This window comes from Meriones unguiculatus, chromosome 21 (genome assembly GCF_030254825.1).
Source record: "Meriones unguiculatus strain TT.TT164.6M chromosome 21, Bangor_MerUng_6.1, whole genome shotgun sequence".
NCBI classification, from domain to species: domain Eukaryota; kingdom Metazoa; phylum Chordata; class Mammalia; order Rodentia; family Muridae; genus Meriones; species Meriones unguiculatus.
In genome coordinates this window covers 14,156,104-14,169,243 of record NC_083368.1, presented here as the reverse complement: position 1 = coordinate 14,169,243, position 13,140 = coordinate 14,156,104, and the positions used below count along the sequence as shown (strand labels likewise).

Genomic DNA, 13,140 nt, shown 5'->3' with positions numbered 1-13,140 from the left:
TGCAAAACATTTGCATCACCCCAAACGGACACATACGCCTTTCACCCTTCTGGCTTTTCCAGGTAGCCACCATGTCATCTGTCCTTTCCTTTTGCTTTGACAGTGATGCTTATTGGAACAGAGTTTTTAATCCATATCCCAGACTGTCCTAGAAATGGTCTTATACTTTGGGCTGTCCTCACATTCACAGTAATCCTCCTGCCTCAGCCTCCTAGGTGCTAGGATTACAGGCATGAGCCATCACACCTGGCTCCCTCTGCCTCTCTAGAATTTGTGCACATGGGTTTTGCTGTGTGTGACTCGCTCCTCTCCTGGAGGAGATACCTTTCTTTGAGATCCCCATGTTGTATCAGCTACCTGTGTGTCTCTGCCCACTTTGCATTCACACAACCTCTGATTGACATCCAAGTTGTTTCCCATTGTGGGGCTGCTCTGTGTGAATCTGCTGGGAGTGTTTGCGTGTGGACATATGTCTTCCTTTTTCTTGGGTAAACACCTGGAAGTAGACCATCTGGGACGAATAATTAGTATGTGGATAATTTGATTTAAAAAAAAATCCCAAAGTGTTATTTAAAGCAGCTGTGCCATTTAGAACACACACACACACACACACTTTTTTTCAATGCGTAAATTTTTAAAATTTATTTATTTATTCATTTATTCATTCATTCATTCATTTTACATCCTGGTCTTAGCCCCATCCTGCCTCACCTTCCAGTCCCACCCTGTTTCCCTGTCCCCCAATGTATAGCTTTTTAACCTCCCACCCACCACCAGATCATTGCACAGGTATGGTGTCTTGGGAATGGCTCTTTTCATAGCTTAGAGCCTCTAGCTCTTTATATACAGAGCCGTACTCTCAACACACCAATGCAAGACTACAACTTCCTTCACAGTGGGCACTTAGGGACTCAGGGTGACACTGTCTAACCTTGAGAGCTTCTGGCTGCAGCCCCTTCTTCCCTCAAATGGCCTCTGTGGAACAACTTATAAGTAGCAAGGCCACATAGAAATGAGACTACAAAGTGCAGAGAGCTTGCCATGTGGGCTGAATGGACTTTGAGCATCATGAAGAGATCTTACACTCTGTGTGCTAGCCAAATACTTCATTTCTTGGTCAGATTGTTAAGAAAATTTTCTTTTGCAAGAACCACCTTTTTCAGTCCCCTCAAGAAAATTCAAAGGAATGACCAGGTCCGAGGTCAACCTGCTTGGTCGTATGCTGGTTGGAGCATAATGTATGGAGTTCAGAGCTTCCCCTCACGGAAGGGTTGATGGGAGTTCCCAGTTGGGAAGCAGCTTTGCTTGGGAGATCACCGGGATGCTTTTCAGTCTCGCTAAACACATGCACATTCCATCCTGGGAACAGCACCATGAGAAAGACAGGCAAGCTGCAGCTCCCCAGAGGCAGAATAGATGCAGAGAGTTCGGCCCAGGCTGCTTGTCTGGCCAATAGGTATGTCTGTAGCTGTCTTCACTGACAAGGCCCATGGGGACATATCATGATTCAACCACCCAGTTCCAAGAGTGTCAAGACAGAGGCAGAGACACAGTGACACAAAACTGGAGAGGTGGCATGATGGCAAGGTAGCTTCCTAGCTCCCTGAGACCCTTGACTCGGTCAACAGTGAGGACTTGTGGTATTTAGGGAGCAATTGCTGGAGCACGGAGATCGCAAAGGGCTGCACAGAAGCAATGCCTTTGAGAGTCCAGATCAGAATTTCACCCCAGCCAACAGCTTCTGTTCTTTCCACTGCCACCAAGTGAGGAGGCTCCAACTCAGAGGGTGGTATGACCTGAACTCTTTGGAATTAATCTTTTCTGTTAAACAGAAACTTAGACAGCCAGGTTTCTAATAACTAATGAGAGGGTCAAGGTTTTATATCTCTCTGGAATCCTAATTTGTATTCACCATGCTACCTTCCTAAGGCAAATTCCTACAGACCTTTAGAAGCGCTGGGAGAAGCTCTCAGGGCATTGTTAGCATGAAGTCTTACAACTTTCTAGGTAATTGTGCTGCACTGTGTACTCATATTATACTCAGTTCCAGTGCTATACTAAGTACTCCAGTACCGCACTAAGTACCAGTACTATACTAGGTAGTAGGTACTAGTTCTACATTAGGTATAAATAGTGCATTAAATATTAGTACTAGTAATGCACTGAATACTAATGCTGTACCCAGGTACCAATACTGAACTAGTACTTCCCAATATGGCTGGAGAAGCTAGTGGTTAGAGTGAACTGAATGTCTTATTGTGTTGGATTCCATCAGCCTGCAGCGCTACATTCTGAAATCTCACCACTGTAACTCAAAATTGACTCTCTCTGCTCCCATGGTTCTGCTCTCTTCCTTACCATTCCTTCCCAAGCACCCTCCTCTACTGGCTAAGCTCATCCCTGAGCCCCATCGGCTGCTAATGACTACAGTCCCATCAGAATCCGGGGCTGCGTGAGTCAGGAAAGGACACTCGCCTTGGGCTTCATTGTGTCAGGCATCACCCAAATTGGCCCTGCTGCAGCTCAGCTCCTGTCTGAGAGCGTGGATGCTTCCCTCCAAATTGCCCCAGTGGCATTAATCATTCTCAGCCTCGCTCTGCCTCAACAATTTCAGATAGGTAGCATAAAGAAGATGGCGCTGTGGCAGAGGCAGGACACAGAGAAACCCTGGCAAGGCGGCTTCTGGGACTCTCTCTAGTTGCAGCCTGTGGCAATACCATGACCTTGGCAGCCCCTGGACCTTCCCACATTCTGGAAACCTTTGCTCAGACATTCTCACATGAACTCTCCCTAACAGGACTGTCTCGAGCCCTTGTTTGATTCCAAGCCCGTGATCCAGCGAGCTCAATCTCAAGGCTCTCAGCTCTGCCTTTAGAAGTTGAAAGGACCAGCAGATAGAAGGGAAATCTGCACTGTCTGGACTGTCCTAAACATTTTAGTGGAATCTTCCAGCAGACAAGGAAGTTTCTCTGCCACAGACTTCAAACTCATTGGCTAGCAGTTCCATCAAGGACGCTGCTGTCTTCTGCATGGTCTGGTCTGGTCTTCTGAGCTACGCTGGGAGGAGCTCTCTGCCTTTCTCCTGCATCCATCTCAGGGCAGGCTGTGTAAGCATCTGTTCCAGTGGGATTATGCAGAAGGCTCAACACAGAAACCCTTCAGGAAGTGGAGACCTGTGTTTAATCATATAGATGTGAGATGAGCCATCTCTGTCATTCCATCTGAAGGAGGCTCAGGCTCACAGAGGAGCTGTCCAGGTGCCTGAGCCACCTATTGTCCCTTACTGTCCAAAAGGACAAGTCCTGACATGGCAACGGCATGCTCAGTGAGCCTCAGTGACCACACTCTGTGGGAGGAACAAGAAACCCGAGAATTCTGTGTGCCCATCCTGTCTGCCCTGTGAGCAGTAGAGCAGTCACATCTGTCAGCTGTCTTCCAAAAACAATGACCAGCGAGGTCCAACCCACTTCAGTCAGTAAATAATGGGCTCAGAAAGGTGACGCCATCAGCCCAAGGCTGCACAGCCTGTTGTGACTGGGCCTCAGGTAGCCAACACTGCTTCATCCTCAGGTGGCACATTGCCACATTACCAGTCCTGACAGGATGAGCTGTTCATGGACACGCTGACCATATGGCTCCTCTGAGATGACAGGACCAGGAGAAATGAGATGAGAGGGATCTGCTATACAGGAAAAGGATAATACAGAGGGCTGGGTCTCACCTGCCTCTTTCCTGGGGGCCAGAGGCCACCGGGAAAGAAAGCTGCAGCTAGCCTGTTAAATTTGCCCAGTGATGGCTCTATGTTGATGGAGCTTGAGGAGAGAGCCTGGGCTGGGGCAAGCTTTAGCTGATCCCAGAGGACAGGACAGGGACTAGAAGATCAGGGTGGCTACTATGGCATCTCCTGTGGGATTGTTCAGGCTTTCCAGCAGGTGGACACCAATCAGCTCAGCTCAGGAAAGGCTTTGTCAGCACTGAAAGTCAGCTTAAGGTCATCTGAAGATGTCTGGAAAAGGAAGGGCCTAGGGCATGGCTTCCTTTCTCCTGACCTTTCTTCCCCTTCTCTTTCTCTCTTTACCTCCTTGCTTTCCTTGACAAACCCTTTTGAGCTTCTCATACCCTTAATTTGCAGATCTAAATTACATAGCTTGATGGTTTGTGAGGTGTTTGAATAGCTTTGCAACCAATACCTCACTCTGATTTAGAACATTTTAACTCTGCCAAAATGTTTCACAGTTTGGCCAATCCCCCAGACCCTCCCTGATCTGTCTTATTGCTTCCTTTAGCTTCTGTAGGTTGAGGGTGGAGCGACCTGAGGACATTCTTTCCTTATAACTTTGCATTTCTAGGTGACTTCGCACATGGGCTCTGCAGTTCAGCCCAGCAGCACCATCACACTTCAGAGTCCTGAGCCTGCAAAGGGTGAGGGCATTAATGCAACTCGAACAGGGCTCAGCTGCTAGTACCCTTGGAAACCCTGATGACGTGGGACTCCTGACCCAAGAACTTAAGAGAATAATTTGTTTCATGAAAAGGACGACAGCAATATCGAGGCACTTGAGTAGATTTCAACTATCATGATATTATTATTGACCCCTCAGTAACTAATCTGCCCCTTGCTGACCCACTATGCATTTACAATCAGTGCGCACCTACTATGGATAGCACTTAGTAGGTCTGAGCATGTATCATATGTCAAGCATATGAGAAGACTCAAGAAAACTTACCAGATTCAACACTGAAGATGCTGGGTTGGGTTTTTTATGATTTTAGTCATGAACGTTTAGAGCCAGGAAAAAAAGCAAATTTTAGCTTTTCTTCCTCCTAAATGCCATTGCTATTGGGGAAGCTTTTCAGTCACTCAAAATAGCTTTGGAAGATAAATGAGCAAACTTGGCTGGGCGCTAATTCACTCTTCAGAATCCAGTATGATTTATGCCCTGTTTTGTTTATTGCTCAAATAAGCAAAAGCAGAATGGATCTTGTGATTATTTTGAGCTATGTGAAGTCCAGATCATTTTATTCTTCCTTAATCATTTTTTCACCAATCTATCTCTACCCAGAGATGATTCATCGCAGAGCCTGATGCACATTCTCTAGAATAAATGAGTAAAGAAAGATAAAGCAGGAGGGATGGAGGAGGGCACGGGACAGCCCCCAAGTTAATCTGCGGGTTACTTGTGTTCCTCCCCTCTCAGACACACACTGAGAATTGCAGAATAACCCAGTATATGGTAAAGATCACTGGACAGACAGTCAGGCATGTCCAAGTTTTTAAAACTGAGACGCTGTAGATGTTGTCCACACTCAAGAACCACATAATCTAGTCACGAAACTCAATATAAATAAATACCCGTCATATTTTAAGTAAGTTTATGAGTTCTGTGTTTGGGCTGCATCCATAGCTATCCTTGCCTGCATGTGGCCCACAGGCCTCAGGTTGCATGCACACTTGACATCTTGGGTATCAGAGGTCACTGACATCTTGACATCAGAAGTTACTGCTGCTGTGTTCTGTGTGAGAGGGGTACCTAACCCCCCTGAGTTTTTGAAGCAGGGTCTCTCACTGAACCTAGAGCTCACTAACTGGCCAACAAGCCCCAGAGGTCCTCTTGTGTCTTCATCCAAATGACGGGGTCACACACATGTGCCTCCATACCCAAATTTTACATGGATGTTGGGGATCTGGACTCAGGTCCTCATGCTTACTCATGCAGTAAGCACTTTCCCCACTGAGCCATCATCCCAGCCCCAGCAAACCATGAGTGGGAAAAAATTAAAAAGCTGGGTGGTAAGAAGGTCAGCAAGGCTTAGATGTGGAAGCGTGCTGGCCAGATGAGGCGTTTCCAGTCACAGTCTTGTCTAATTCCTGCTGGGAGCCTGGAGAGTTAAGAACACAAAGAAGACAGAGAGAAGGCCAGCGTGAGAGTGATTGAAGTCCTGGAAGCAGGCCAAACTTGAGAGCCTGAGCTCATCATCTTTCAAGAGGCCAGTCTGAAGATACTGCTGATGTGGAACCTTCTAGGACAGACAGAATCAGAGGCTGAGGAAAAAGTAGTTGCCATAGCGGGGTGGGGAGAGTGTGAGGAACAAGCAGTGAAAGTCCCTGTAATGCTGACACAGTATGTGGCAGATTACATTTGTCTAAATCCATAGGACCTACAAGGTAGCCAATGAGCCCCAGACTCAACCATGGGATTCAGTGAGAGGTAGCACAAATTGATGATGACAAATGTAAAACCTAGGCAAGATATTAATAATGCGGGTACATTATTGTCAGTTCTTCTGAGCGCCTGGAATGATTTAAAGCATAGTTATAGTAAAGTTTTCCCAGAAGCAACGTGCAAAGAAAGATTGTCCTGGCTCCAGGCTGGAACGCAATGCATTGTTCAGACAAGGGTGCTGTCCTGATGCTTCCGGACCAGTGTGTCTTGAGAAGGTGTGCTGTCCTGAAGAGCAGGGCCAATGGGCTCTTTGGTATGCTGATGCTGGGAAGGCAGAGGATTCGGGGACATCACCTTTAGTGGGAAAGGACTTGGTCAGTGGATGTGGAAGAGCCTCTCTAGATCACAGAACACATGTCTCTGCTGCAAAGAGACAGAGGCCAGAAGCAGGGCTAGGCAGTGGGAACCTCTGCCCACCTGCTCAGCAGAGGATCTCAGCCCTCAGCACACACAGAGGAGTGACAGTGTCTCCCTGAGGTGACCACGGGGCCATCTTCTCACCCCACACAGAGGAGACAGGGGGGACCGGGGCAGGAACAGAGAAGAAGTAGTGGGATGCAATTGGGAAGCCAGGACTCACCAGAAGTTGATGACAATGGTGAGTGGCTAGCTGAGTTACACACACACACACACACACACACACACACACACACATACACACACACACTATGGTTCTGTGCAGCTCTGCCATGGCGCTTCATTGTCCACATGTGGATTCATGGGGAAGATTCAATAGAAACTTTGTGTTTGCAAGGCTGGGCAGGATTGTATAAAGTCTACCATCATGTGAAGGGCTAGACAGATAGGAAACTGAGAAGATTCACTGAGCAATGACACACAGTGGAGGGACACTGTGAGTGCCGCCCCAAAGCCCTGTTTTTTAATTAGAAAGCAAAAGAATCTGACATTGTAGGATCCCAGTGTAAAAGTAGAGATTCGCTTCACCTTAGCAAGCGTGGGTGATGGGGTGGAGACCCTAAGCTCACCTGCCCCCTTGGGATTTCAGCGATTGGCTTTCACTTCGGAGTTCCAGAGAACAAACCTGCCTTTATGTCTGATGAATTATTGTCCCTTTTAGGCAACTTTCACGTAGACAGTCACTACAATATACTTTATCAGTACTCAACCCACTGGTCCAACTAAGGACACACAGACACATTATAATGTGTGGCCAAATCAATTACCTGTCAGTTTATCAAGGATTAAGCTGGCATCTGTGGGCCATGGCTGCCTGAGCCCTGTGCTGCCCCCTGTGTGCACTAGTGGATGTTATCTGCTAGGCAAAAATTAATATTCCCTTTTCACATGTGAGGGAAAAGCACTCGGGGTGAGTTAATCTTTTGGCCCAAGCTCTTAAGTGATGGAATCCCACTACTTCCTGGCTCCCTCCCTTTGAGGACCTCCTGGATGGATTGCTGCAATCCCAGCGGGCAGGTCACTTTGAGGATCTTGGAGTCCCTGGGCTGACTTAGGGAGTTTGAGATACGAAGGAACTCACTAGCTAGGAATAAGGAGAGACCCATATCTCTAGAGTACTGTTGAATTAATATATTTGATATATTAATAGAGTTAATGTAAAAACACATTTCTTTGGACTTTAACAACATTCTTAGATGAAGGAGGCCATGATCTTACTTCCTGAGTAGACACCTGTGTCTCGGTTGCTTTGATACAAAAGCATGAGCTCTGAGAAATGCCCCCCTCCCTCACCCCAGACCTACCACCATTCTACCCAACCCCATAGCTAGCTGACCATTCTGACTGGCTTCAGATTCCTCTGCTTCTTTTTCATAAATGACTTCACAACTGTATATTTTCTTAAATTCCTTTAAGATAAGTCAGCAGCTTTCGACCCAGAGAAGAGCATGTCTGATTGCATGCGGGTTGATGCCCCAGGTCCCGCCTCTGAGAAAAAGGTATCGGACAGGTCTGATGCTCTTTGGGTGGATGACACCTAAATGAACATCGGTACAAAGTCCCAATTTATTTCTAATATCAGAGATCAGACCTCTACTCTTGCCTGATGCGTCTAAAACACAAAGGGTGAACTGTAGAGAGCTGCGGAATGCTGTGCCTTAAAGATGGAGCTGGTTTCCGCCTTCCACCTTCCCGATGGTGAGTGCTCTCTGTCACGAACAATTCCACATTTGGCTAAGACTGAGGATCTGGCTTGCTTCCATGTATGTGGACCTATCTGCATTGCCCACGTGGCACGCCTGGGTTGGCTACCCAGAGGCTATTTAAGCTGTGGGCTGGCTTTCCCCAGTGTCCAAGGATTGTTCAAGGTTTCTGAATAAACTGCATTGAAAAAAAAAAAAAGATAACACAGCTAGAAGACTGCAATGCTCTTCTGAGATCACATCACCCATTACCAATCGTTCTGTAGTAGTGTATAGAAAACTTTGTTCCTTTTCACAGCCTCATTATGCTTTGCTGTGTGCTGTAGTACTTTGGAGAGGAGGGAAGGATTAAACTAACAAATAATAAATATGTGCTTCAGGACGCTTAAATGACCTTTTGGATTTGTCAGTACATGACAGATGAAGCCTGCTAGCACCCCCATCACCTCCCACAGCCTTTTTATAATGGAACACCAGCAAAGCCAGCTTTCTGGGCTGGACAGATGGCTTACAGTTGGAGCAGTGAGGGGTGCAGGCTCCTCTTCAGAGGACCAGAATATGGTTCCCAGCACCTGCCTTAGGGAAGCTCACAACTGTGAGTAACTCAACTCCAAGGGATCCAACACCCTCCTCTGGCTTCTTCGGGCACTCATTCACACACACATGCACACACTCACACATATATACAAGCACATGCATGCACATGAGCACATACACAGGCATGCATATGCACACATACATACATACACACACACACACACACACACACACACACACATCATTAGCTGTTTCCAGATATGGAAGCAAACATGTCATTTCATCCCCGGACACCATGATCTTCAAGAGCCCTTTGTGTTTCGGTCACTATTGGCTTATTTGTAGGAGTAGAGGAAAAGTCATCTTCACACACAAATCCCTGGTTCTGGGCCAACAGTGGCTCAGCCAGGGAAAGAGGCTTGCCACTAGGCCAAATCCCAGAGACCTAAATGGTGAGAGAACTGACTCCTGCAAGTTATCCTCTGACCTCCACATGCAAAGTGCAGCCATGCTTGTTTACACACACACACACACACACACACACACACACACACACGGAGATAGATATATAGAGATAGATATATGTGAGATATATATCAGAACCACACACACACACATATATAAGAACCCATCTGAGATCTTCGAAGTCCAGACCTAGTCTCCTAGTTTCTCTGCTTCCCTGAGGATTGTCATCCCCATATCCGGCCTCTTGTCACCTGTCTTCACACTCCCTTGAATGCCGAGGAATTTCACCTCTCCATCCTCTCCTTCTTTGTTTCTGACTGGTTTTGTTTGTCTGTCTTGATTCTTACCATGTTATTCAAATTACTCTAGAATTTTCTGTGTTTGAGGCCCTGATCATGTCAAGGCTTGGTTCATACTTTTTCCACTTTCTTCCTCTCTTTGTGAAATTCCTAAAACTCTGTGTCCTCTTTTCTCAAAGATGGTGACGATTTGCCTATCCTCTCTTTATTCGTGAGCAAACACTTTCATGGTTCTATCTTCAGTGTAGGAACTATGTTATCAGGGCAGAGTGTTTTCCTGACTCTCTTGCTCCCCAAGGATGCAGACATCATTCTGCAGAAGGGGTGGTACCCTCAAAAAACGTGAAGACTGGTTTTTCTACCTGTGGAAAACAGCAGCAGCTGCAAACAATACTGAAATATCCAAGTTATAACAGTGTCACACATGTTTTCATGGTGTTTTACCATGGCTTTTATTTATTAGGACATTTGAATACACAGACAGTATTTTGTTGTCAGGGTATTTTCCATATCTGCAAATTAAGAATTAAGACTACGGGACTTGGGAGATAGCTCAGTCAGTAAAAGGTTACTGTGGAAGCATGAAGAGTTTGTACACACAGCACCCATGTAAAGGCTAAGTACACGCACCGTGATCCCAGCACGGGGATGGCAGAGGTAGAGGACGCCTAGAGGTGACTGGCCACCCATGCTAACCGGAATGGCAATCTTCAGGCTCTGTGAGGGACCCTGACTCCAAAATCAAGATGGAGAGTGATTAAGAACGGTAGATCTCATCAACCTTTGGCCCCGACATGCACACACACCTGAACATGTATACACACACGTGCAGTGCACACACCTGTGTATATATAGGCTGGTTCCCATGTGCACACAATTGGAAATTCCCTGAAATAAAAATTAAAAAGAATGAAAAATGTAAGAGATGTTGAATGGGAAAAATCACCTTTCGATTCTCCTCCCTCTGTCCTCCCCTTTTCTCCTTCTCTGTACCTGTGAGGGAATACAATTCATCCGGAGGCCACTGGCTTTAAGGTCACCATGACCTGACTTCATACTTAGAGGAGAATTATTTGCAAGGAGAGCCAACAATAAAGACGTTGGATGTGGGATTTATTGCGGCTTGGCTGTGGGTTTTGTTTAATTTTAACTGCCCTGGACATTTTAAAAATTGATCTATAGAGTTAGCTGCATGTTTTCTCCTGATGAATATTTACCATGTGGATTAAGTCGCAGTGGATGTGTTTCAGCTTTATATAAATTACTGTATGTACATCTGCAGAAATCCGGTGGAAGCTGAGTGAGACATATTGTTCAATAACTAAGAGACAGGAAGACAGGAAGACTGTCAGAGGATAAGTGGAAGCATAGCATCTTCTTGGTTCCCAACATTGTGCTTTGTTTCTGTTTGTCTGTCTGTCTGTCTCCTTAGGGACCCTCAGAGTCTGGACCCACCAGAAGTCAGCAATGCAAAGCTTCAGTACGCCGGGTGGGGCCCGAAAGGCCAGCAGCTGGTAAGCAAGCCGGCCTTAGCAGCCGTATTTTGGTTTTTAACATTTATGTTTCCTAAACTGTTTATCACTGTACATATCTGTTGTGTGTTTGTGGCGTGTGTCCGTGTGCGCATGCAGTGTATTTGTGGGGTATGTGTGTATGTGTAATTAAGTTTTATATAAATGCACCAAAGTACCTGATTATATAAAATCATTATTTCTTTCCGGATAGAGAATTCTTATTAAAAAAAAAAAAAATGGAGCATGATGGACTAGGGAGGGCACCTACCGTCCCAGCCCTGGGCATGGAGACAGGCAGATCACAGGGACTCCTAGGCCAGCCAGTCAGGCCAAAGTGGAACACTCTGGGTTCAGCAAGAAACCCTGCCTCAAAAAAAAAAATAAAATAACTTAGAGAGTGACAGAGGAAGACAGCTAACCACAACCTCTGGCCGCCACAGGTGGGGGTACAGGCAAGTACACCCATGCATACATGCATGCAATATCACTGTAACCAACAGGTTTCCTTCACTTTGACAAAGCACCTTGGAGAACAACCAGGGATGTGTTCCTCTCGGCTCAGGGTTTCAGAAGTTTCAGTCCATGGTTATCTGACTTCTCCAGTTCTGGACTCCTGACGAAGCAGAACACTATGTTGGAAAGGTGTGTGATAGAGCAGAGCTGTTGACATTATGGTAGCTGTAAAGCAGGGGTGGGGTGGGGTGGGGGAGGGGCGGGGTACTCGCAATGGCAGTGCCGTAGTGAACTGGAGTCCAGCCTCCACCTACTATTTGACCCATCTGACTCTGAATTTGTTGATAACTCTATGAATGACACCAGCATCCTTGTGGGCCAATCATCCATCAGTGGTGCCACCACCTGGGAAGCGAGCTCTCAGAACATGCATCTCAGGGACCAGAGTTCATGCAAGCCGTAGCACATTCTTAGCTCCTGTATCCAGTATGCCTGGTTGTGTGGAGGCCCCTGTGACCACGTGCATAGATTCAGCTCCTCAGAGGATTGCAGGGAATCATCTGTGTGCTACACATTGGTATGCACTGTTTGGCAAACTCACGCTCATTCCTGGAGGTTTATGGAGAAAGCAGACCTGTTGTGAAGCTGTGCTCCGACAGCTGTCAGCACAGAGGAGCCTTCAGAGCTGCCCTTACCTTGACTCTTTGACATCAATGGTCTTCATGGATCCAAATGGGCTAAACTAAGATGTTCACAGCCCTGAGAGTAGCAAGGATGGCATGTAGGCTACTTTCCTGATTGTTGTTGCAAAATACCTGCTAAGTGCAATTTAACGGAGGAAGACCTTACTTTAGCTCACAGTAGGAAAGCCTAGTCCATGGCGATAGGGAAGGCATGGCTGCAGCAGCAGGAGGCAACTGGTCATGTTGCATCCTCAGTAAGGAGGGCCCCAGCCCATGGGATGGAATCAACCCTCATGTAAGATGGGTCTTTTCATCTCAGTTAACCTTCTCTAGAAACTCCCAACAGACATGCCAAGCATGTGGTTTCCTGGTGGTTCTGGGTTCTGTCAAGTTGCCAATCATTGCTAACTATTGCAGACAGCGTAATAAAAAAGGCTCGCCCTGAGCAGCCTTGGTGTAAGGCTCCTAGCCCACAACTCATCATGCTAGCTGACCATGGCCTCTGGTGGCTGTGAGCCTCTGAGGAGGATGAGGTGGACAACCAAGATAAGAAGGTGTATGTCATGGCACGAGCATAAGAGATCACACCCAGGTGACCAGGTAATGGCTATGAGTCCTGTTTAGCTTCATATCAAGAGGCAGGATCTCTCTACACAGAGCCCCCCTGACGTTCGGTCCAATGGACTGGTGGCTCAATCACTACTTTCTCTTTCATCTGTAAAAAGATTAACTAAAGCTATTTTTAGCTGCCTTTTCCTAAAACATGATTGCATTTAAAATCTCCCTGGGGTGGTGTCGGATCGGCAATCTGTGTTACAAATGTAAAGAGCTGGCGTATTTCCCCG

General features: G+C 46.6%; 1 protein-coding gene across 6 annotated transcripts in view; it reads left to right on the top strand.

Moving 5' to 3' along the window:
* Dpp6 (dipeptidyl peptidase like 6) overlaps positions 1 to 13,140 on the top strand; it is an 831,812-nt gene that overhangs the window by 663,401 nt on the left and 155,271 nt on the right. For all 6 annotated transcript variants that reach the window (XM_060374077.1, XM_060374079.1, XM_060374075.1 and 3 more), the window contains one exon: positions 11,078 to 11,159. In XM_060374077.1, the coding sequence (XP_060230060.1) occupies positions 11,078 to 11,159 (82 nt within the window). The remainder of the gene's footprint in view (positions 1 to 11,077; positions 11,160 to 13,140) is intronic.